This window comes from Cyprinus carpio, chromosome A10 (genome assembly GCF_018340385.1).
Source record: "Cyprinus carpio isolate SPL01 chromosome A10, ASM1834038v1, whole genome shotgun sequence".
NCBI classification, from domain to species: domain Eukaryota; kingdom Metazoa; phylum Chordata; class Actinopteri; order Cypriniformes; family Cyprinidae; genus Cyprinus; species Cyprinus carpio.
The window spans coordinates 2547506-2574440 of record NC_056581.1 but is presented as its reverse complement, the minus strand read 5'-3'; the positions used below and the strand labels follow the sequence as shown (position 1 = coordinate 2574440).

Below are 26935 nucleotides of genomic sequence, written 5' to 3'. Positions count from 1 at the left end.
ACATTTTATATTCTGACCCTTATGGTAACACAAGATTTCAAAGCGTCTAGCCACGACACAATACTTTAAAATCATCAGACTTTACAGATGACATATGATCCATAATGCAGAATTGTGTGGTAAGTTTCAGTCAGCTGGTCAGAAACAGGCCTACGCGCACAGGTATGAATCGGCGCGGTCACGTGACTTGGGAATGCGCTGCTTGGACTCACCTGCGCGTTCATGGACACGCCCATACCTGGAAGATTCAGGAAATCTGGGATTGTACACAGAGTCGAGCTGTTGAGTGTTCGTCTTAAAGTGTTTAGTCACATAAAGATCACGCCGAACCCCGAGTGTCTCCGAGAGTCGGTGGCTCTTCAGTACCTGCTCCTCTAAAGGTATGTGCTTTCACTCTGGACGAGTTTCGCTGTTTCTGTTGTTTCCCTGTTGACTGGTTTCGGCTGTCTATTGTTTAGGGGAGGAGGCGGATAAAACTAAAGTAATGTCAGATGAACTTAAAACTGGCGCGTTTAATGTGAACTTGAGTTCAGACTTGTATTTGATTTCGTCTTCTCTTGAACGCAGTTTTGGCAGCGTGTTTTAGGCCTAGCGTTACCTGTCATGATGATATTATGTTCCCTGTGCTGCATGTTTCTCACGAAACTTCACTGATTTCCCCTCACGCGCAGTTTCATGTCCATACGCTGCGACGCTGAGAGGTGTAAGTACGCTTATTTTACACTTTATCTTGGTAAACAAATCTATTTTAAGATTAATCGATTGAATTTTTCAACTGTAAACAGTTTAGAAACTAAGAAAAAGTCTAAGAAATTTTAATTCAAAAGAAAAGCTTCTATCAGTAGTAGTTTTGCATAATCTTAATAATAATAATATCCTAATAATAATAATAATAAACTGCTTACGTTTGAAAATGTGAACTTGTCTGCCAAATCTAAACGACATAACATAAAACAGGAAGTGATATCATGGAGAGGACCCCTAAAGACCCATATCAAAATCACCACTAAATTTTGGAGAAGAAAAAAATAATCTGATTTTAATGTTTATATAAAATAACTTTTTAAGATCTAATTGTGTATATACACAACGGTTTTTAAAATGTTTTTGAATGAAGTGTCTTATGCTCAGGGCTGTATTTGTTTGATTAAAATTCCAGTAAAAACTGTAATACTTTCAATTATTATTAAAATTTTTAAATAACTGTTTGAATATATTTTAAAATTCAGCATCATTTGAATTCTCAGCATCATTACTCCAGTCTTCACGATCCTTCAGAATCAAGAAACATCTCTTCTTATTATATCTTATTTAGTGAAATCAATTTTTGACACTTTAATATTTTTGTGTAACCTGTAACATACAACCATTCATCCATTTTGGGGTAATTAAGATTTATAGCCTTACAAACGATTGTAATTTCAAAGAATTACTATTTATCAAAGAATCATCAAAAAAATATAGCAGTTTACATAAAAATAAATGTGTAAACTTTAGGAAAGTAAGAAGTTATGTAGTTTTTCCAAAAGTAGGAAAAACTCTTTTCAACATTCATAATAATATAATAACTATTATTATTATTAATTAATAATAAGAGTAACAGTAGTAACTGATAAAATTAAGCACCAAATCAGCATACTTTTTTTTTAACTGTATTTCTAATTAAAGGGGTCATATGATGCTATTTCAATTTTCATTGGAGTGTTACAAGCTCTTGGTGGATAAAGAAGATCTGTAAAGTTGCAAAGACTAAAGTCTCAAATCCAAAGAGATATTCTTTATAAAAGTTAAGAGTCAACCACACCCCCCCGAAACGGCTCGTTCTAACACCCCCCCCACATCTCTGCATCAGTATGTGGGAAGATTTGCATAACGCCGCCTAGATGTTCACGCAAAGAAAGAAGGCGTAGCTTTGATTCTTGCTGTTGCCGCCGGCACCATGTCGTGGAGATGTTGTTTTGTTGTGAAAGCGAAATTACTTTGTTTGGTCTTCCAAAAGAGGACACGACTAGAAATCAGTGGTTAAGTTGTATTTACAACACTGTTCCAGAACAGCTCAACCCAAATATTCAGATGTGTGCAGCACATTTTATAGAGGACTGTTTTCGTGATCCTGGGAGAGTAGACTGCAATTCTGGCTGTTCTGACTCACAGTCTGTAATAGGGCTGGGTGATATATCTAACGATATGATCATGCTCATCTAGTCAGTAAATCTGGTTCCGTGATTACCGCTAAATCGCCATCACCTGCTTTCAAATGGAGCGGCATTTAATAGACAGAGCCGTAGATCACTGACAAGCTACGCAATATCAAGTTCATTATCGAAGGCGATTCATCTGCGAGAATGAACGCGATATTGCGTAGCTTGTCAGTTATCTATGGCTCTGTCTATTAAATGCCGCTCCATTTGAAAGCAGGTGATGGTGATTTAGCGGTAATCACGGAACCAGATTTACTGACTAGATGCGCATGATCATATCGTTAGATATATCACCCAGCCCTAGTCTGTAAGTATGTTTACATGTGTAAGGGATTTGCCACTGATGATTCAAACATGAGTTTTTGAGCAGAGCAGCGGTTCTCAGTTCCAGTCCTTGCACCCACCTGCTCTGCACATTTTGTATGTTTCTTTTATGGCTTCAGACGTTTGTTCTGTTTGAAGTGCCCTGCGAAGTGGACATCACAGGATATTCGGCCATGATTATAATTTAAATTGTATTTATTTACAGAGGTATATGATGTCACACTTGTCCGTGTTTGAAGATGTTTCGCAGTGCAAATCCGTGAATGAATTTTCCGAAGTGAGGTAAACTTCAACAGATTTCCCCTGCTCAGGGAGTAGGGAGCATGTCAATAGAAACACAGTTTACGCACGGAGCTCACTTCTAACAAGCTGATTATCGGAATCAGGTGTGTTAACAAAGAGAGACATACAAAATATGCAGAGCTGGGGGGGGGGCACGAGGACTGGAATTGAGAACCGTTGGTGTAGAGTAGAGCTTGTTTTTTGTGGTTTCTCCGATCACAAATGCAGACATGGTTTTGTTTACACGGTGTGATGCAATGCGTAAAAAGGCAGTATAAGTCATTCTAATCCATAATTATGTCCCGACTGGATGCAACAAATGACTTGTTTGTAATGGGTTTTATTGTTTTTGTCTTGTGGTGTCGGTGTACTATAGTAAGGGGCATAACATTTCCGTCACACGCTTGAGGCATTCGGCCAATCACAAGGCACTGAATAGCTGGCCAATCAGAGCACACCTCGCATTTCAGAACGATGAGCTTTGTAAAAAATGACACGTTTCAGAAGACGGGGCATAGAGGAGAGACAATAATGTACAGTACGTGGAAAATAATGTGTTTTTTGAACCTTAAACCGCATAAACACATTTCATTACACCAAATAATAATATGACCCCTTTAAATAAATGCAGCTGTGGTGACCAAAAGAATAAAAGAAAGTATAAAATCTCTGTTATTCCAAACTCTGAACTGTAATGAAATTGTATTTAGTAGTACATGAAACATTATTCCATGTCCAGTGCCGCACCCCTAGTGTCTCACTGTCATTCGTCATGTCCAGGTGTGGAATGTGAGGGACTCATTGTTTTGGACAGTGACTCAGAGTTACTCGTTAGAAAGGGACAGGTGACATCAGTGTTTCCCTTTCTGTGCTGCTGGTTCAGAAAATAAACCCACAATAACACAACTAACTATAGTCTAACTTTTCATGCATCGAAAGTCATTTTATTTTTGAGTTGGGCCCCTTTTTTTAACCTGACAGGATTCTTAAAATCCTAAAGCCATGATCATTTATAGTGTAATTTAAGTGCAATTTGATCAAAGCCACAACAATTTGAAATAACCAGCTTTTTATCATGAGTTATTATTACAGGGTTATGCATATGTTCACTCGTTGACGCTGTCTGAGGTGTGATTGAAATATGACATGATTTATATCATGATTGAATATACATCTGTCAGAGAACAGCAGTACATGTGCATTGCATAATGTAGACGTGATTCTGCATGAGTCGAACACACGAGAAAGACCCCGGCTTACACTGCCACGCAGCACTTACGTAAAGGCATTAAAAGACTTGGACAGTAGTTGAATTACACAAGCATACACAAAATCCTTTACCTGTGAATTTCTGACATTTATACAAGGTTTAAACCAAAATGTTGTTTGCTTACATTTAATATGAGCCCAGCAGAAGCAGTAAAAATAGTGAATCGCTTTTGTTGCATCTGGTTTCATAATGCATTAGACTTCTTAATCCACTAGAGCTGACTTCAGGGATTTTCTGAACTTTATGCTGTAAAATTTGTTAGATTAGTATCCCCAGAGAAATCTATTCTATAAGTCTATTCTGACAAGCCTTGCAAAAGTTTCTAGATATTAAGAGTCTATATATTTTTGGTATCTTCTAAAAAATACTGTTCAGGATGTGACTGGTTTTGAATATATGTTATTTGATGTGTCTGCTTTTCGTATAATAGGAAAAACTTCTGATAGTGGGGCTATTTAATGTTCCTCAGGCGTATTTCAGAATGTGTTCATGTTTGGACTGAGTCTGACATGCCTGAGCAGATTTTACATTGTGTCAGAGTGGAGGACAAAGTTCATTTGTTCATGTAGGTCAACAGTTTGGAAGTACAGTATCAGTGGGATATGAATACGGATTCATTTCTCAGTTATTATAAGTGGTGCTTGGTAATGCATGATTTTAGACTCTTGCTTATATCTTGTTTCATACAAACCCTTAATTCTTAGTATTAAACGTTGGTGTGAAACCTGTGCTGCATCAATGACACTTATTTAGGATAGTTCACTCGAAAACGAAAGTTAGGCCATCCTTTACGCACCCTCATGTTGTTCCAAAACTGCATGACTTTCTTTCTTTCGTGGAACATAAAAGAATGTTATTTATATTTTGAAGAATATTATTTAGTCAACAGTTAACAAAATTATTTTGGCTACCAACATTCTTCCAAATATGTCAGTTTTTTTAGAATGTTGGTATGTAAGTGGCCTGACATATTACATGCACACACGAAAAGTATATTTCGCCAGTGTTGTAAAATGCGTCTCTTAAACTGCTGTAGTGTGAAGTGGTTACACCAGCAGTGATATTGTGTAAGTGCTATTGTGCTGTTATTATGTCTAATGTAAGTGTATTAAGAGCCGTGGCCGTGGAGATGTATACAGACATGTCTGTATGAGTGAGGTCACAACACTGCTGACTGTACCATTCATATATGTGATACATTTATGTTGTTATTGGAAGGTGCTTGGACTCATGTTTGTTTACTTGAGTAGGATGCTATTATACTTTTTATTTGTTTACCAAAACATATTTCAGATAGCTTTGTAAAATGTGGCAGCTTGGTTTATGATCACACCTAACAGAGAATACAGCAACCTTATTGTGGTCATTGTAGGTAACAATCACTATTGGTTTTTCAGCAGGTGATATATTAATATATATCAGATATATATTAATTCTCCATAGACAAGCTCAGTTCCTTTCAAAAATACTGCCCCAATATTATCCTTATATATCAGAGATATTTAATATATATAGTTTAGAGAGAGAGAGAGAGAGAGAGAGAGAGAGAGAGTTTTCATGCCAAAATTAAATTCTGTATCATTCTGAATATTGTAATGATTTTAATGTGCTTATTATTTGGCTATTACATACAGTATATTGAAATTATTAGTTCTGCAACCCCTTCTAATTTCTGTGATTTGTAACTTGCAAATAATTCATACTTTTTATTCATTACTTTGGGGAAAGAAAAGAAAAATTTATTAAAAATCTTATTAAATGTTAATAATATTTATAATTATGTTTTAGATTAAACATCTAGAATCGAATTTGCAGTGGCTTTGTTGGTTTAAATAACATATTTTTTTCTAAATAAAAAAAGCACCTTTTCAGGCCATTTAAGATCAAGTATAAAAATACTAAAATACTCAATATCATCAAAAGGCTGAAAATAATTTCCAATACTAAAAAAAAATCGTTAGCTATATTGCAATAGCTGTAATAGCTCTATTTTTAGATCAAATTATATCACCTTAAAATGCAATTTTTATCACCTTTTTGCGATTTACAAATAGTGTCTTTATACAGTGTTTTTTTTTCTCACACATTTTTGTTGTCTATTACTGTGTTGTGTTATGGCAGCTCAGGTGTTTTGCTGCTAGTCTGCCAGCACACAACACCACACTCTGAGGTCTCTGTTTCTGGTCTGAGGTCTAAACTGATGAATCTTAATAGTTTTTACAGTTGAGCGGACCTTAACAGAGCTGCTCTGTGGAAACGTGACCTGTCAAAAGATGTCCCATAGACAGAACGTGCATGTGAAATCAGCCATAAAAATAGACTGTTTCATTTGCTGGGCTTTAAGTGATTTGGATGAGTGTGGAGGGGATTTTGGAGCCCCTGCACTTTGGCAGCACAATCTCCTCCTGCCCATAATCCAGTGTGTAAACCACGGGATGATAATGTCATCACATATTAGGTGGAGTTAAAGGCCTGGATGCCCGGTTACTCCATCCCTGCACCAAAGTAACACGGTGAAAATCATCTCTAGGGTGGTGTGTTTGCCAATGGACAAATCTTGTACATATGTGTGCATGTATTGGTGATGGCAGATGGGTGATAATGGGTGCAGGCTAAACCAGCGGCGGCGGAGGGATTACAGAGAAACAGGCCGGAGTGCATCCATGATCTGTCACGGCTTAGTACCACAATTATCCCCCCTCACAGCATTTCCATTAGACTAATGTTTGAGATCTCCAGAATTATGTAAGAGTGACGCTCTGCCAGCCTGCCCAACGTGGTCTTTGTTTTCTCTCTCTCTCTCTCTCTCTCTCTCTCTCTCTCTCTCTCTCTCTCTCTCTCTCTCTCTCTCTCTCTTCTCCCTCTCTTGTCCTACGAGGAGAACAAAATGGGCATCTATGAGATTCCACAGAGCAGGACCGATTTAGTAGTGCAATGATGGGTCTAATAGAAAAATTACTGCTTACTGCTTTAAATGTGAGTATACTTAGCTTTGTCGGTGATGTTATAGTTGGCAAACAGGGAGGTTAGGTGGCACTGAGAGCCTCTGTAGATCTAAGGAACGAAGAAGAACCAGAGAACTTTTAAAATGAAGTACAAGAAATTCATCACCATCATGCAAGCGGCCATAGGGATCGCGCCTCTCAACAAGCGAGAGCTGCTGCCGCCCGGCCGGAGGTTGTGGAGACCCTCGGGGTGAGTTATGTATAAGATTCTAAGAAGGAAAACTGGGAAATGAACATTTGATGATGTTCATGACAGGTGTAGCTGGTATGGCGTGTTGTTAACGCTAATGATCGGATGTGTTTATTGTTGCTCATTCTGTAATTGTTGTTTGACATGACCCTGGAAAGATTCTGAAGTATGCATCAGATGGACACTTTACTATCCCATGAGGCCACTGGAGAGGATTTATACATGACAGAAAAGCAGACCTATATACCCGTAGGTCACATGACAACAACAACATGGTGGATGTAGTACAACAGAATTATTCATACTATACAGAACATACTTTTTAACGGTTGAGAAGTAAGTACTTTAAACAAGTACCTACTCAGAGAGTATTTCAGACGCAGCTATATATTGCTTTTGACCTGGGCTCAGAAAAAAAGCAGGAAAAGCTGTTACTGGTGTGCCTTTCAAATGGGTTACCTTTGTACTAAACAGGAATATATCAGTAGATTAAAAGCACCAAAAGTGTACAAATTAGTACCTGATATGTGCATATTATTACCTTCTGAAAGGCCCCAGTGACAGCTTTTGTACCTTATTTTGGGAGAGTGTATTTGTGTGGCCCTCTGACATTTCTAGGCTCAAGACTATCAAAGAAAAGCTAGGCCGACTCAGACATCAGTGGTGAGTTTTAATCAGGAAGTGTCATTCAGAAATGCAGTTTTCTTTTGAACATTTTAGAGTCTTAATTAGCTGTTCCAGTTTCTTGAAGCTGAGGACTCACATTACTGAAACAGTAGTTAGTCTGTTACTCCTGCTGGCTACTTTGCTGGCAGAGATCTCATGAACACATCTGAGCAGTCATGCTGAACAGTGCAGTTCATAATTACGAGTTTCTTGCCAAGGAGATCAAGTGTGCTCCATTCAGAGCAGGTGCTTACACTTGCAATACTTTTGACATGCTTTGTGAATTATAATACAGTCTCTTTATGTACTCAAAGCACTTTTGTTAAGCTAGGCTGTCGATTTTCTTGTCAGGCTGAGCTGCAACAAAGCATACTGCATGATCAGGTGTAATTACAGGGTTTGACATTTTATTTACATGCATACACAAAAACATTTAGTACACATGTTTTAGCTATTAACAGATCAACTTTCTAACGGGTTCTGTTCATACTGACTTGTGTTTATGTGATTAGGACTCAGGCTGTGTGAGAAATAATGGTTCATGCTCAGTTTTACTCCGCTGCATATACAGTAGAGAGATTTTCAATGACTGACATTTGTTGTTGTTGTTGTGTGATCAGTGTTATGAACTAAAAATGTCTCTTTACAGTGACCAGTCCAACCAGATAGAGTTATTCTGGTCAAGCCGCTCCAAAAGGTTTTCTCTGACCCACGAAGCTCAGTATTTGTGTCTGCGACGCCTCTCTGTTCCCAGCTACCCAGCCCTGTTACAGGTACTGCACTCTTAAGAGCTTCTCATGAAAACATTGCGATTATTATTAAAGATTTTCTGTGTTGACATGAATTTTGTATTCAAACAGTAAGTTGGGGTTGATATATACATGTAATGCACCAAACTAAAATATGCTATTATATGTTTTGCGAGTTTAAATAAATTAAATTATATTAGGTTTTATAAAAAAAAAAAAAAAAACATTATTTTATTTGATTGTATTTTTATAATTTATGCTGTGTATATATATATACGTACTATTTATATTCATCTTTTAATTATGTTTATATTATAGTATTTTTATCTTATTTATTATTCCAAAATATAAAATTTGTTTGCCCTTCACACTAAATAAATGTTTTTGCTTTCGAATATAAACCTGATTCTTTTTAATTTCGCCACTTACTTGAAAAATTATGAAGAGGAACTGAGATCCATATATTTTAAAGAGGAAGTTTAAATTGATAAGTTCTTCTCTGATTTGACAATTTGTTATTTTTGACATGATTTCTCAGACACATCCACCGTCACATAATAGACAGAAACAGTTTCATTTGTTTCTAGTATTTGTAGAAAAGTTATATTATTGACTCTTGAATGCTAATGATAAGAGCCCATAGTTTTGAAAAAGAAAAATTTTACTAATATGAAATGTAAACATTTTGATTTCCTGGAGTCTTTTGAATGCACCAATGTCTCTCTTTCTGTGTGTGTGTGTGTGTGTGTGTGTAAGAGAGAGAGAGAGAGAAATTACCACAGTCATGTGACATTAATGTGTTTCAAAAGTCACTATTGTATTATGCTATAATACTTTGTATGGTAGTACTATGGTACTTTTTTGTCCAGTGTGGTCTTTCTTTTTAATGTGAAGTCGTGTTGTATATTAACAGTCAGTCCCAGTCCCCCTTTGATGGCCACTGTAAGTAAAGTAAAAGCTGCATTTTACACTAAACAGTCAGTGAATGAATTTAAACCGTTGTTGGAGCATCTATATTTGCTTGTTTGCTGTTAATGCGCTCGTTTGGGAGCCTTTTAGGGCCGTTGCGAAATATAAACCTCCAGTTTCCCCCACTTAGTGTGCTTATTTTAATTTATTATGCTGAATCCTTACTCTACATCTCAAACTATAACTAATCCCTTCCAAACAGAGCGTTAAATATTATAACCATTGGAGAGAATTCCCATCCTACAATGTGGAAGACTTGACTTATGAATATTAATTACGTACGTTACGTGTCTGGAAGCTTCAGTAAGGTTGCTAAGTAATGCCAGCGCGTCCTCATTGATATTCATGAGCTAAGCCTCCGCCGGTATTTTGGAACCGTCCATTGTTCCTCATAGGGTACGCTATCAAAGAAATGCAGAATTGCTTGTTGTTTAATTCCTCAAATCACATTTATCCACGGATAGCTGCAAGGTAAAGTCAATGTAATGTGAAGAAAGAGGTATTCGCTGCACAGTCAATAGAGGATTAAATACACTTGTTATCATTAACACCCCCACAGATGTATTAGTACGTTCGGGATTTACAGTACAATAGTTTAAATGTTTAGGCGCCTGTGTTGTCGCTCTTCTGAGGTTTCGGAGTTGTTAGCTATACGTTTTATTTACTCACCATAAAATATTAAACTCTTTATTTCAAGTAAAAGTCTTTATTTTAAAGTTTAGCCTTCGTGCGGTTTGCGAGATGCCTGTTGTTGTGGAGAGGCGGCTCTTTCTGAGCAGAACTGTTCAGGATTTTTGTCGCGTGAGTAACTATTCGCTAATATTAATTTATCGTTTAAAATCTGTTTTCTGAGGTGCACACTCGCTTCTGTTACTGTAAAGCCTAACATTACCTTTCACGAACGACCACCTGCTTCCTACAATCCGATATTTATGGAGATTATTATTTTAACGTGAATATAACACGTTACGTTACGTATAAAACGAACGTAAAACGGTTTTTCTTTGCTGGGGACATTTAACGAATAAAAGATACTGTCAGATATTTAAACTAACTAATTACTTGTTTAACATTAAATATAGTGAAGCTCTATAACTGTTTTTCATAAATCAAGTATATACTGGAGCAAATCAAGTATATACTGAAGGACTATTTTAATTAATATTTTATTATATGTTTTGCATAAACAGCTTTAGAGAACATTTGCTTCTGTAAGCACATAATTATTAATTGTTTAATATTGTTTATAATCATAATTATTTATTTAAACGGGAAAAAAGGTAATTGCGGAGACATTTGTTTAAAGTGTCACCAGCAGGGGGCAGCAGTCCAACATCATAATCTGTCACAACCCACAGAACTTCATAATATCGAGTTATTATAGCTGGTACTATATCTGAAACTAAATGTAGATCATCAGTCTTTCTGTTTTTACACCACACCGCACTTAGATAGCAGCTCAGAAGAGCTTGTTTTTTCTCCTCTGCCATGTTTACACTCTTTTACCCAAACCTGTGTTTTTTACATAATGTTCATCATACACTAAGTCTCATATGCATCATCTGAAATTAGACTTTTTATAGGTTTTATTAGAAACATAAATGATGGGATTGGATTGAAAGCCGTCGTTGAGTGATTTCAGTCTTTTCGAGGGACACAGACAGCTAAAGCTGCTTATCTATAATGCAGAGGGAGTTCAGTCTGCTGTCTGCACACATTGAGCCTGTTCTGTCTAACAGCAGACGCACACGGTTCAGTGTGTTTTCTGATGGCTAAAACATTTTCAGTATGTCTTCTGATGGCTACAGTGTCTATAAAAACAAAAATAATTCACCCTGTAGTAGTTAGATTATGTATGGAAATTGCTTCTGTTGTTTTCTTGTTGCACAGTAATGTCCTGCCAGTGTGATGCTGTCAACACCAAGCTCACCTGTTAGAGGTGTTTAGTGTCACAGCTCAAAAAAACTTTTTTTCTGTCGTAAGACCAGACAGTGTTTCTCTAAGCTGTTGACTTGTCTTGCACTGTAGATATCTTCATGTCTCCTCTTTCTGCAAATTTCCTGTTTTTAAAGGCTGTCTTGTTGTTCTTCCTGCAGCACAGTCACATTTTTATTTATTTATTTGTTGTATGGTCAGTTTTGGATGATGGTCAGTTCTGGTCAGATTCACGGTTGTTTTTGAACACAGTCAGTGATGCTTTCCTTGTGCTGACCTTTTCAATAACTCATCTCATATCTGCTGGGATCGCTCACTGGTCCTCATGAGTTGGTTTTTGCTTGGAAATTGCTTTTAATTTTGACTTCATTTTGTGCTTCTGTGGCTTGGAGAGCACTTGTTAAAAGCAGTTAGTTAGTGTGTCCATTTCTCATTTAATTTGCCAAATTACAAAGTTACTTTTTTGAAATTTTATTGATGAGAAATGCTTGATTCTGTCATCATCATCATTTCATGCTGTAACCCCATGTAATTTATTTAATGAAGTGTATTTATAATATGAAAGTGTAAAGATTTTTTATTTATTTACTTTTTAAATTTATTTTATGCTTTCCAAGTTCAAGTTTTATATACATTATGCTTAAAGAGAAGTGAAGATTGACTTGGATTGCACTGTCTCATTGAGGATACACTACCATTCAAAAGTTTTTTTTATTCAACAAGGATTCATTAAATAAGTTGAAGGTGACAGTAAAGAGATTAGTAATATATCGATTTTTTTTAAATGCATGGTTTTCACAAAATATGAAGCTGCACAAATGTTTCCAACATTAATAATAAGAAATGTTTCTTGAGCAGTAATGATTTCTGAAGGATCACGTGACACTAAAGACTGGAGGAATGATGCTGAAAATTCAGCTTTGGTCACAGGAATAAATTTAATTTTACAATATTTTATTGTATTTTTTTTTTTAATCCAATAAATGCAGCCTCAGTGAGCATCAGAGACTTTTAAACATGCTGCAGGCCCCAAACTTTTGAACGGTAGTTAAAGTCAAAACATACTCATTCTTAATTGTTCAGCCATAAAAAATCATCATCAGCAAAACTATGCAATGGCATGCTGGCACAGTAACACAAATGTATGCTTATTGTTTCCAGTCCTATTCATCCATTACAACAAGGTTGCCTTCGTCAGTCTGTGGTTGTGGTGTTAGATTGAGAGCTCAGAGACCTGCTGTTGTACAAAACGCAATGATACAAGCTCAGTTACAGTGAGAAATCAATTCTCTGGCATCATTCGTCAGTAATCTGTTCTGGTCATCTCAGTGAAGAGAATTGAGGGCAGCTCATATGCCACAAGTTAATCCTGTCTTGGATAAGTTTCGAGTTAGAAAGCTATTATAGATCAAAGACCCTTTATGATTTAGTACTGCACAAATTACTAATATAGCACTATTGTAGTATGGCATTCAATTCTATAAGGCTTTCGCAAATTAGAAAATAATGGCTCTTGGGTGCTTCAAATCCCATAATCCTTCTGAAATATAATTAAAAAGCGATGAAATCGTTGCTAATTCACCAGTCCCTCTTGCACACTCAAAAGCTCATGTTGCAGAAAGAAATCCCAATCCAGAAGCATCGGCGTTTCGAAGGTGCCACTTGCCTTCCGTAAGCCGCAAAGAGCTTTTAATGTCAACCCAGATAGAGCCGTATCATTTGATGAATTGAAATGGAATTTTAAATTAATAGCTCTGCAGGAGACTGCGTCTCGCCTGCCCCGGTTTTTTTTTTTTTTTTTTTTTTGCGTCATGGCTGCCGTGGGTCGCTGTGGACAGTGGGATTTGCACAGAATGTAGGCCAGCGGCATCAGTCTTACGTCAAAAGCAGACAGATGCATTGTGCCCAGAGGTGATGCGCTTTGGCCCAGAGTCTCTGTGTTCACGGGAGAGGTGACAACATGAAGACGGTCTTCTCGCTGCACAGGAAATGGGCGCACACCATCAAGGCCATTCGCATCCTCCAGGGCATCGTAAGCATGCTTTCTGCTCTTTCGCTGTACAACTTCACCTGTTAATGTCTTACACAGTTTGGGTGAAGTGTGAAGTTTTTGTTGAATGGCTTTTCAGCCGCTGTCAGCGTATACTGTAGGTTGATTAGACGGAATGGCATAGTGTTTGGTTGGAGTGTAAGTACGGATTCTTTACTAAACAATACAGTACATTGTGGCAGTGTAGTATATTTTGTTTATATTGGTAAAATTCATAATTATTGTCAAAAAAACTTGCTAAAACAAATATATATGGAAGGATATTTACTGTAGCGTTGGATTTTGGAACTGGAAATGAGTCAGATGTCATAAGAAAAAAAGTGAAATTTTAGTAATTATTAAAGTTATTACAATTATTACATTTCCTACTGGGTTTGTTGAATTTTTATTGTCAGTATGAGATATTGCAATAAACGTTTTTATTGCATTTCATGCACTGATGCATTTTATAATTTGATGTAGAAATTCAAGAGAGTAGAGTTCAAGGTCTAGCAAAAGTTTATGACACTGTGATGAAGAAAGTAGCTGGTGATATAGTTGGTTTTCTGGGTAGATGTTATTTCATTTTTAGACAGGCATTAGAATCAGTGATGAGAGTGATTGAACACTTAAGCACTTGTTAATTTACAAAATTGCTTTCAAAGTGTAACAGTTGCTCAGTGTGATATTGCTATATTTATATTGATAGTTTACGGTGGTAACAACTTTTTCCCATGACTTTGTCCCATTGGTTTGTCCCCACCACTTTTTGATATAGTTCACAGCAAAGATTTATCACATAATGTGTAATTATGTTACATATTTTGATCACTTTGTTAATGTGTGCTATAATAAGTGGTTATCCAGTGCTGGAATTTATTATATTTGTTTTGTTGTTGCGGTTGTCCATTCTCAGTTTTCCACAGTTGCAATTTTGGTTTATTCATAAAAAAGGATAAAAAAATGAAATGAAAGCATACAGAAATAAAGAATTACTTTAATATACAAAGTAGGGCAGTATAGAACCCAAAATCCTGTGCTTTCCAACTAAAACATGACCTCTAGACCAGAGTCATGTCTGACTTTCAGTCCACTGACCTAAAAATGCTGAAGATCGTTTGAGCTCTTGAATTGTTCAGCGAGAATCAAATCAGTGAGAATATAGTACACTGAATTTTTTTTTGTCAGTAAACAGTTGCTGTTTAAATGAACTTTAGACAAATCAAAATGGTAAAAGATCATGATAGATTATTTGTGTATAACCTCAAACACTAAATCTTTTCATTTGTGAAATTCAGCACTTTTTAAAACAGTGACACCCATGTCATGATCAGTGAGGTGCAAGTGTGTATTATGATGACATGTCATGATTGCCTTAAAGGTGTCGCAGTGTTTAGTTTGATTTAACTAGTGCAGTAACGCTGTGACGAAAACCAACAAATGGAAATCATTTATACGTGAAATGCTAAAAGGCATCGGTTGTGCCAGTTGTGGACTCTGAGTTGAGAATTATTTAGGGCAATACCGGGATTCATATTTAGTTGAGAAGATTAAGGAGCAATAATCATAATCACCCAGCGTACACACGGATGGATGAAGAGGTAACTAGAGGCGTTTCACGGTGGAGGACGTCACGTGGCTCTCAGAGTGATCCTGAAAGCCATGTTCATAGTGTTAAACTCAATGACCAGGCTTCCTTTCAAAATAATTACTTTCAAATAATGTAGGCTTTTTATTTTGAAGGGGTCATGCCATACATTTGTTAATCATTTAAGGGTTTTTTTAGCAATCCACATATGATGTCAGTTTTTTTAAATGAAATTGCTCATTCTTGTAGATCTCTTAATTCTTTTGTTTTATTTATTTTTGCTTTAATATATAGACATATTTAAGATGTGCAGTTCAGTCTGTCAATTGAGTAATCAGATGAGCTCATGTAAATGGGTTGCATTACACTTTTTCACTGTGGCAGCACCACGCTGCAGAGTTTGCTCAGGGGATCACTGATATCTGCTGTAACTTGACTCTGTCCATCACTGTCCTACATATAAACCTGCTCATACTGTTTCAGAACCCAGTCATGGAGGAGACGGTGTGGGAGCAGTACACTGTGACCCTGCAGCGGGTGAGTACTATATGTTTATTTCCAGAGCCAATGTACTGTTCCTGCTAATTGGTTTCTCCTTAAAGTCTTTACATTCTTGTGTTTTTATAGGATTTTTTTTCCTTGAAAGTGAAGTGTGTAATTTCTGCAACTCTAGCAGTTACTTAATCACGTTAATTAGTTATTGCTGCCTGTACATCTGCATGAATTTAAAGTGTTTTATTGTTGTAAATGATTAAATGGCTACTACAGATTTATGCAAAATATTCTTTACCTATACATAGGACTCCAAGATGGGCTTTGGCATTGCTGTGTCTGGAGGACGGGACAACCCAAATGAAGAAAATGGAGAACCGTCAATTGTTGTTTCCGATGTGCTGCAAGGGGGTCCTGCTGATGGCTTGCTATTGTAAGCTCTGAAACAATATTAAACACATCCCAACCTTTTTTAAAAGATTTGTAATCCTAAAGTGAATATTCTAAACAATGCACTAATTTTATTTGAAAAGATAAATATAAGTATATATATATTATTATATGATTATGTTATACATTAAAAGCTAAAATTTTTAAATTGACAAAAGAAATTTAAATGAAACTGGCATGTATCCTTAAAATATTTTTTAAAATATATTTCACACAAGTAAACAGTCAGTAACAGAGATGCAAGAAACTAATTATAAGCAATTGACAAATAAACCCAAATATCAAAAACACAAATAAAGTTTTATTTTAATTAGAGTTGCATTGCATTGCATTGAATTTGTTGAGTGCCAACACAATCAATTATTAAAGATTTTATTAGTTATTCGAATTTTAATACACACTTTAATGTCTGCACCAAAATGCTGGTACTTCAGATATTCTTCAACTGTTGGAAGGATTTGAAGTCATTTTCTCAAATATAGAGACATTTTCTAACAGTCTTTCATGGTGTTGTACAGTGAAAATGACAGAGTGATCCTGGTCAACAATGTGCCCATGGATGGTGTCCAACACGCCTTCGCAGTGCAGACTCTCCGCAAATGTGGCAAAGTAGCCAAAATTGTGAGTGTAACCTTTTGAATTGTCATTTCAGCTCTAATACAGATCAAGCATGTTTGTAAGTCACTGGCAGTTGAAATCAGAGTTTAATGAATGAGTGATTTCATTTTTGTCCCCATCCTTCATCAGATGGTAAAGAGATCAAGAAAAATTCCTGTCAGCATGACCAAACGTGGCCCGTCCCCGGACGACCGCGTCTTCAGTGGTGACTACAACGATGACTACGACTATGAGCATGACCGTCGCAGCATCTACAGTGGCCGCAGCTACCCTGATCCTGACGTGGGTTTGGATCGGGACCGCGGCTACATGGATGATCATGATCGTGACTATGAGCGCAGTCGCAGGAGGAGTGTGGAGCGAGGCGTGAGCCCTGACAGACAGTACAGACGAGACGGCAGCCGCGGCCGAATGCTGGACCACGAGCGCAGCCCCGACCGCCGTTACCGAAGTGACCACAACCTGGATCGCGACCACAGTCCGGACCGCCGCTACCGAAGCGATCGCACACTGGACCGCAACTACAGTCCAGACCGACGCTATCGCAGCGAGCACAACCTGGACAGAGAGCGGAGTCCGGACAGACAGTACCGCAGCGACCGTACACTGGACAGATCACACAGTCCTGATACGCGGTACAGGCCCGAACCGTCTCCAGGCTACAGCAGAGAGAATTTAACCAGCGACCACGAGCGCAGGAGGTTCGATCCGCGCCCGGATGAATCCATGAGGAAGAGTAGCAGTCGAGACCGGCTGGATCGCTCGCCCTCACCACCACCACAACGACGACAAGAACCCTTGGAGAAGCCACTCAGTGTTTCTCTTCTAAAGAAACGCCCAAATGACGGTAGATATGAACCACCTTCGTTTATCTTTTTCCAGTTTCGACCTTCAGCCAAACCACTAACATGATGTTTTCTCATGTCTATCCAGAATATGGCCTTCGTCTTGGCAGTCAGCTGTTCATCAAAGAGATGACGAACACAGGCCTGGCATCCAAAGAAGGCAAACTACAGGAAGGCGACATTATTCTGAAAGTACGTCTATAACCACTCAGAAAGCCTCAGCAACCGCATAGCAATGCACTAGCACCCACCCACAAAACCTTAGCAGCTTCATAGCAAAGCTCTAGAAGCAACCCACAACCGTATAGCAATTCCACGGCAACCATTCACAACAGCACTCAGAACAACTGAGTCAACCACAGCAGTACCTTTGCATTATGGCAATGTGTTTTGCACTGAAATCACTTTTTTTATGTTGTTGGTCACCAAGCAACTTTTTAATGTTCACCTGCAAAGCTGCATTTATTGGATAAAAAAACAGTAAAAACAGTAATATTGTGAAATGTTTTTACAATTTCAAATAATAACTGTTTTCTCCATGAATTTATTTTAAATTCCTGTGATGTAAAGCTGAATTTTCAGCATCATTACTCCAGTCTTCAGTGTCACATGATCTTCAGAAATCATTCTAATATGCTGATTTGCTGCTCAAGAAACATTTCTGATTATTATCAATGTTGAAAACAGTTGTGCTGCTTCCTAATATTTTTGTGGAAACCCTGTTACATTTTTGAGGATTAAAAAGTTCAAAGGAGCAGCATTTATTTGAAACAGAAATTTAAAATTATAAGTGTCTTTCCTGTCACTTTTGATCAGTTTAATGCATCCTTGATTATTATAAGTAAGTATTAATTTATTTAAGTTCAAATTAGTGACCCCAAACTTTTGAACAATTGTATATTATACTGTTGTATTCTCACACACACACAGTCTAGTTTATTTTCCATTGCGGGAATGGTTTTTATACTGTACAAATCGTATATTCTCAAGTCAAAGTCAAAGTCTGCTTAATTGTCAATCCACATACAGAGAATTTAAAATTGCTTTACTCTCAGACCCTTGGAATGAAAAAATACAAACAAATACAAATGAAAATATAATATAAAATCCAACTATACAAATATATAAATAAGGACATGCAAAAAAATTGTAAAAAAAAATATCGTCCTAGACCAACCTAACACCTAAACCTACCCCTCACAGAACACTTTCTACATTTTTACATTCTCAAAAATCTTATTCTGTGTGATTTACAAGCTTGTTTCTTCATGGGGACCTCAATTAAGGTCCCCACGGTGACACAAGTCCCCATGAGTCGGTGTGGATTCAGGTTTAAGTCCCTACTGGGATAGAAAAACATGGACACACACACACACACACACACACAAACACTGTGGTGTAACTACAGAGAGGAATTTGTTGTACTTTACATGTTATTTATTGATACTTACTTTGGTGTGTCAGATTAACGGTACGGTCACAGAGAATCTGTCTCTGAGCGACGCAGGGAAGCTGATCGAGAAGTCTCGTGGGAAGCTGCAGCTGATGGTGCAGAGGGATCGCAGTCAGGTGCTCATCCGAGTCCCACCCATGGCAGACAGCGACTCGGAAATAGATGGTGAGTGGATCAAAAAAACACACTTGCAGATGAACAATCACAATATTTTTGATTGATTTAAAGCCTTCTTTAAATGGCTATATAAACAGCTTTAATTATTCTGCTGTTGCATTTCCTATTAAATCAGAAATTTGGGGTGGGACATATTGAAGTGAGCTATGATTTTCTGTTTGTTGTTGTTGTTGTTGTTAGGGGAGGGACATTCCCATTCTAAATGAGCATTTGATTAAACAAACATTTGTGTACACAGTTTCCATTTATCTGGATGTGTGAGAAACCTTATTATTTTATTTTAGAATGCTTCAAAGTTCTGTTATGGCTGCCAATACGATCATTCATATATTATTATTATTATTATTATTATTATTATTATTATTATTATTATTATTATTATTTCACTAAATTGCATCAGTAATTAAGACTTTTGCATCAATATATTTCATTTATTTAAAATGTTTAATAAACAGTAATTGATATTAATTATTGTTTGATTGAATATTGTTTGTATATGTATAATTACCTTGTGACATGTAAAGTGAAGATGTTGTGAGGTATTTGGCAAAACCCAGCCTTAATCTCTAGGTGACCTCTTGACTTTTTTTAACTGCTGTACTGTCACTGGATTGGAGAGAAAAGGCTTTTAGCTTTGGGAGGATTACATAAACCCTACCCATAATCCAAAGCTTATGAAAAATGCCATTTTATAAACTCTAGAGAGTCTTGTCCTATGTTTTTGAAGCTGTTTGTTCATGTTCGTCTGAAAATCTGTATTGGTTTTTAGATTAAATAATGTAAGATATAAGAATGATGGAAAACAAATTTGGTTATAATTAGTAGCTGGTGTTATATTTCTCAGGTTTAGGAATTTTGGGACCCTGATGTGTGTAACCCCTTGTGCTCCGAATGTTGCCTCAAAGCATGTGTCTTGTTCTAGTGATGATGACTTGTACTGTGTGTTGCAGATATCTCAGAGATTGAGTCGTACCGCTCCTATTCTCCTCAAGAGGACCGGCGGAGTCATCACTCTGACCTCTCCTCACACTCCTCTAATGAGAGACTGCAGGACAAAAGCAGGTGATGCACTGCCATACCCCCAGACTGCAACTGTCACCAGTTATTGCTTCCAAACGCAGTTACTGTAGCACTTTACAATAAGACTCCATTTGTTAACTACATTACTTAACAGAACTAACAATAAAATTATTAAAAATTTGAATTGAAGAAGTTGTATTTGTTAATATTATTTATTGGACCTGAGCTAACATGAACTAGCAATGAACGGTTGTATTTTTATTAACTAACATTAAAAATGGGTAACACTTTATTTCTAAGGTGTCCTTGTTACACGTTACATGTACTTACTATTATAATAACAATTAATTATGCATAATTACATGCAAGTAACCCTAATCCAAACCCAAATCCTAACCCTAACCATGTAGTTAATTAATATTAGTCAATACTTAAATGCATAATTACACTGTAACAAGGACCTTTAAAATAAAGTGTAACCTAAAAATTAATAAATGCTGTAACATATGTGTTGCCCATTGTTACTTAATGTTAGTTAATACATTAACTAATGGAAGCTTATTGTAAAGTGTTACCAAGTAGCTAGTTAATTACAAAGTAACTAGCTTGGCAAGTTAAAAGTTAATCATTTACATGCAATTTAAACTACAGTCAAACTACCTTTCAAACAAATAGCGATGCTATAAGTTACTAGCAAAAACTATTTACATTAGCCAAACTAACATTTCAGAGGGTGATCATTTTCATATTAAATAATTGAGTTAATATTCAGAGCATAAAACAATGAGGAACTCAATTTTGGTGACAGTATTAAACAAAAAGCACATTTATGTTTGATTCAACTTATAAAACTAGAAAGCAGGCAGATATATAACTTAATCAGAAACCTGAAGGAAAGAAGCGGAAGCATGATAGAATGATTTTCCAGATGAACTGAACTTTTCTTCTGTTGGTAGAGAAGAGCCTCCTAACAGACTGGCTAAAATGGGAGCGATGCCGACTCCGTTCAGAGCGGCGCCGGTGGAGCTCCCGCCTCCTCCTGTGGAGAAGGACGAGCCTCGCAGCGAGTCTCCAGGTACCACAGTTCCTCTGGAAATGGAGTTATGTAATGCAATACTCCAAGACTTCCTAGATCTCATAATTGTGGTCTTTTTCACCATGTAGAATCAGAAGAATAGTAGAAACCGATGATGTGCGTTGTTTTTTTTTTTTTATACAGTTCCTGTGGTAAATGCTGCTCCAAAAAGTGTTCCAGTGAAAGCCAAGCCTCTGCCAAAGGTTCCCCTGCGGCCCAGTCTGGAGGACCAGGAAATATATGGGTTTGTACTGGAGTGACTCAGACTTTGCTGTTATAAAGGATCATGTGCTTGGATCCTGATTATTGCTATATTTAGACAACTTTGTGGTTCTAATGAAAAATCTTCCACAGCCCCAACACTGTGATGGTGCGCTTCCAGAAGGGCGAAAGTGTTGGCCTGCGTCTCGCTGGAGGAAACGATGTGGGCATTTTTATCGCAGGCATTCAGGAGGACAGTCCTGCCGAGATAGAGGGACTCCGCACTGGAGACCAGATTGTGAAGGTGCAACAGCACTGGCTCTGCATTTTAATATAATGTGCATTCATCAATCATACATTTTCCCACATTGTCAAGTGATAATTTCAAGTGTTTTTCTTTCCTTGCAGGTGAATAATATGGATTTTAGAGGAATGGTCCGGGAAGACGCAGTCCTGTATTTACTAGAGATTCCCAAAGGAGAGGATGTGACCATCCTGTCTCAAAGCAAACCTGATGGTACTTCAAAACACACAATAGAGTAATGTACAATACAGTAATGTACATAACTGTTCAAAAGTTTAGGGTCAGTATGACTCGAGTAATGATGCTGAAAATTCAGCTTCGCATCACTGGAATAAATTACATTTTAAAATAAATATATTCAAATAGAAAGGAGTTCTTTTAAATTAAATTATTTTGTTTTATTTTAGTTTATAAAGACATCCTGGCATCTGGACGAGGTGATAACTTCTTCATCAGAACTCACTTTGAATATGAGAAAGAGCTTCCTCAGAGCTTGACCTTCTCCAGAGGAGAGATATTTAAAGTGGTGGACACCCTGTATGACGGAAAGCTGGGTAACTGGCTGGCCATCCGCATGGACAAAGACAATCAGCTCCTGGAGAAAGGCATCATACCCAACAAGAGCAGGTGAGACTCGACCTGAAATACACAGTGGCTCACACTGCAGATGTCTTCACTTTATGACTTAGTATAATTGTATTTATTTAGTATTACTAGGAGGAAAAGATCTCTTAATCAAAAGTGACCTTCTGAAATGACGTTTGCTGACATCACCTAGTCTGACATTTCACGCTGATGTTAAAAGCTCATTATTTGTTAGGTGTTTGTGTGATCGTGTTATTTGCATACTATCAGAGCGGAGCAGATGGCAAATGTTCAGAACGCACAGAAAGGTGCTGCCAATGACAGAGGAGATTTCTGGAGGCTGAGAGGTCAAAGAGCAGCCAAGAAAAAAGACCTTCGCAAGAGCAGAGAGGATCTGAGTGCTACACCCGTCACTACACGCTTCCCAGCCTACGAGAGAGTGGTGCTGCGGGAAGGTAAGCCCATCATGTGTTAATTTACCTAATATTCTCTTTAAAAATACATTTGAATGTTTTAGGACTAAATGAAGGAATATATATTTAGCATTTTTAAAGATCTTAAGAAAATAAAAGAAATTAAGTTTTACCTGACGTGTTTTTTGTTAATCTATACAGGCCTTTTATTTATGAATATTTGCATTTTATGAATTTAAATTTATGTTATTAAAACGTATTTTGTTTAATCCTAATCTTTTTTTTTATTATTATTAATTTAGTGTTGATTATTTGAGGCACTCAGTGTGTTGTTTTTAATACATTTTAAAATATATATATATATAATTTTTTTATGTATGTTTTTATAATTAAGTAATTTTTTTATTTTTTTTGTCATTTTAGTTGAGAAACTTTACATGTTTATATACTAAGTCTTTTTTCTCTCCCCACCAGCTGGGTTCAGGAGACCTGTCGTAATATTCGGCCCCATTTCAGATGCGGCTAATGAAAAACTTGCCAATGATCTTCCAGATGAGTTTATCGTAGCAAGTAAGCCATTCACAACTTTAGGATCTCGTCAGATATAGTGAAGTGTAAGTGTGTGGATGAGGCGTTTGATCTGTGTTTCTCTCATGACAGAGACAGAACCTAAAGACGCGGGCTCAGAGAAGTCGTCTGGTGTTGTGAGACTCAATACTATTCGTCAGATTATCGAGCAGGTAAACAGCCCACAATCACCCTTCTGAATGTGTGTACATAACAAAAATTCATAAATATCTAAGAATACTCTTTTCTTGATCCTAGGATCTACACGCTCTGCTCGATGTCACCCCAAAGGCTGTAGACACCCTCAACTACACCCAGTGGTATCCCATCGTCATTTTCCTCAACCCAGACAGTAAGCAGGGGGTGAAGACCATGAGAAACCGCCTGGCTCCCGGCTCTAGCCGCAGTTCACGCAAGCTTTATGAACAAGCAGTTAAACTGCGCAAGACCTGCTCCCACCTGTTCACTGGTTAGTCTGATCAGTCTTTCCTCAGATAATGTAGAAATTACAACCATATATGAGCCATTTATTCTTTCCCAAGTTCTTTTTCTTTTTTTTCTTTATTTTTTCTTTTTTCAAATTGTGTGTTTTCAGTTTAATTTTTTTCAGATTTAGTTTTTTGCTTTTTAATTAATTTATTTATTTTTTGTATTCTATTTTGATGGTTCAATTAAATGTTAGGTCTAATTAATTTAAATCAATTTAATAACAATTTATTAAAAGTTTAAGAAAATTTAGGGCACCATGAAATGAGTTTTATTTTTTCCAAATTGCATGTTTCCCTTTTTTTGTCATCATTGCATTTTAATGGTTTAATAAAAACTGTATTAATCATAAAGCATGTCTAATCAATTCATGAAACTTTAACAACTGAATTTATTAGCATTTTTTTTTAAATGGTTGGTTATCTATATATTTTCTTTTTTTTTTAGTTATTGTTTATTTTTTTTTTTTTTTGTTTTTTTATTTATTAATGTTTTTTTTTTTAATTATCAAAAAGAGGTTAACAAATGAATGCATAAAACAGTAATAATTCAATTAATCTTTTAAAATATACTCGGATGTTTTTGGCCAACAAAGTGCTACACAACAGAGGTTTACTCTCAGAATTAAAATACATAGAAGAATTATATTGTTATAGAAGAAAAATGACAAACAAAATGATAAAAAATTGTATTCCTTAAAAAATAAAGTTATAAATGTCTAAATTATGCTTCCTTGTCCAGCTACCATTGATCTGAACTCTTCCCATGATGCCTGGTATGGAAGTCTTAAAGATGCCATACGAGAACAACAAGAGAAAGCTGTCTGGGTCTGTGAAAGCAAGGTCAGTGTTAAAGAAGATTTACTAATTTAATCATATATGTTAATGCCTTGCCAGCCATAATTTACATGTGAAATTACACATGATCATTCTGTATTGTTTCAGCTTGATGGGTCTGAGGAGGACCTGGATCTCCATGATGACCGCATGTCGTACCTGTCGGCCATGAGCGCAGACTACCTGAGCATGGACAGCCGTCTGACCAGCGATTACGAGGATACAGCGGATGAGGGCGGCGCGTACACAGATAACGAGCTTGACGAGTCCACCGACGAGCCGCAGCCGATGTCAGCGATCAGCCGCTCGTCTGAGCCTGTTAGTGAGGAGGTGAGTGTGCTGTGGAAACTACCTCCTCTGTGTCCTTTTACCACTGGCAGGAATGACATTTAAGCCTTATCCAAATTCTTCATTTTCAGCACTGAGTCATTTGATTATATTATATCTGTGAAGGTCAGTCCTGTTTTCAGTATCGATATCACTGATCATAATAAGAGTATCAGTGAGAAGAAGTGTTAGTGCACGCTGCTCCCCACAGGTCACGTGTGAAACTGCATATTCAACACACATTCATGTCACATGATCTTTAAAAAAGAGTGTTTTCTGGTAGATAGTTTTATAACATTGAATGCATGTGCCATGTAAAAGGCCTTGATTAATAACTGTAGAAGTCAAGAGGTTTAAATACATGTGAATGTACACAAAATCTTTTATAACATTTTTCAAGGCAACTAGCAAGAAAACAAAATGTTTATAAGGATCCATACTGTGGTGTTATTTTATGTTTCATGATAAAATGCCTTCCTGCATGTTGGTTAGACCTCATGGATGTAACTTGGAGGAAACATGTTTTTCTTTTTCTTTACTTTTTTTAATAATAACAACGTTACACTACTGCTGAAAAATTTGAGGTTATTGGTTTTTTTTATTTTTTATTTATAATATTATTTATTTTATGTTTATTTTTTTATTCAGGAAAGAGGTATTAAGTGATGTGTGTATTAAGTAAATTAAAGTGACAGTAAAGACATTTGCTACACAGGATTTCTATTTCAAATAAATGCTGATCTTATGAACTTATTCATCAAGGAATCCTAAAAAAAGAATCACGTTTTCCAGTAAAATATTAAACAGCAAAGCAATTTTCAACATTAATAATAATCAGAACAGTTTCTTAAACAGCCAATCATCATATTAGAATGATTTCTGAAGGATCCTGTGACACTGACGACTGGAGTTAGGATGCTGAAAAAATAAAGGAATAAATTACATAAAAAATATATTAAAATAGAAAATAGTTCTTTTAAATTGTAATAATGTCTTTTTTTTTTAAACAAAATACAGCCTTGGTGAAACTACTGAACATTATTGTACAAAAAATAATAATAGTAATATTAATAATTGTTGTTAATAATAATACAAAAAAATTGCAAAAACCTGCGTAACTTTTTGTTTTTCTTTCTTCCCAAAACTTATATCAATGTACATTTTAATTCAGGAATTGAAAACCTTTCTATTGTAGAAGGTGTGTATTAAGGTTTTTATTTTTATAATGAATTTTTAAATGAATTAATGCTACATTTATCACTTTTTTCCACTTGTGCAGAGACCCATACCTGTTCCTCATGAGCGTTTAAAGAAACCTGTGAGCAAAGAGGTGCAGCGGGACCCCAGCCCGCCTCCATCATTTGTTCCTGAACCCCCTAAGGTCAGTCTCTCATTTACATTATAGTTCCTTTTCCTCCCCGGAGGCGTTCCTTTGACCCATCTCAGACACACCTGGTGCTCCTGCAGGTGCGGGCAGCTTCACGTCCTGCAGACTCCAGGAGTTTCGACTCTCGTTCCAGCAGCACAGTCAGCAGTGATGCTCCTGTCGGTAACAAACCTCTTCCACCGCCGGTAGCTCAGAAGCCCAGTTTCACAATGAGGACGGGCCCAGCTGACGATACGACCTCTGGCCCTGTTGATGACCCCGCCAACCGCACCTTCCGGGGAAAGGTGAAGGCCTTTGAGCAAATGGACCACCTGGCCCGGGCCAAAAGGATGCTTGAGCTGCAGGAGGCCGAACAAGCACGGGTCTGTGTCTCGTCTCATACACACTACACACCAGCTACTGAATGTCTGATAGGAGCCTCACAGATACAAGACAAGTTATATATCTCCTCAAAATCACCAGAAAAATATTGATATATTTGCATAAAGTGA

General features: G+C 36.8%; 1 protein-coding gene across 4 annotated transcripts; it reads left to right on the top strand.

The window, feature by feature from the left end:
* The first annotated feature begins 222 nt into the window (after positions 1-222).
* On the top strand, positions 223-26935 carry LOC109060867 (tight junction protein ZO-2-like). Of its 4 annotated transcripts, XM_042764721.1 has the most exons (22): positions 223-380; positions 8588-8711; positions 15692-15745; positions 16009-16133; positions 16669-16771; positions 16898-17615; positions 17702-17805; positions 19078-19231; positions 20194-20305; positions 21220-21338; positions 21483-21582; positions 21693-21843; positions 21948-22056; positions 22251-22470; positions 22699-22883; positions 23316-23411; positions 23502-23581; positions 23667-23877; positions 24636-24736; positions 24839-25060; positions 26337-26438; positions 26525-26935. In XM_042764721.1, the coding sequence occupies exons 3-22, from the start codon at positions 15701-15703 to the stop codon at positions 26915-26917; spliced, it is 3450 nt and encodes a 1149-aa protein (XP_042620655.1). In that variant the 5' UTR covers positions 223-380; positions 8588-8711; positions 15692-15700; the 3' UTR covers positions 26918-26935. The 4 variants fall into 4 exon arrangements, with proteins under 4 accessions (XP_042620655.1, XP_042620656.1, XP_042620654.1 ...); XM_042764722.1 differs by lacking the exon at positions 8588-8711 and having other exon boundaries at positions 225-380; XM_042764720.1 differs by lacking the exons at positions 223-380; positions 8588-8711 and adding an exon at positions 10260-10457.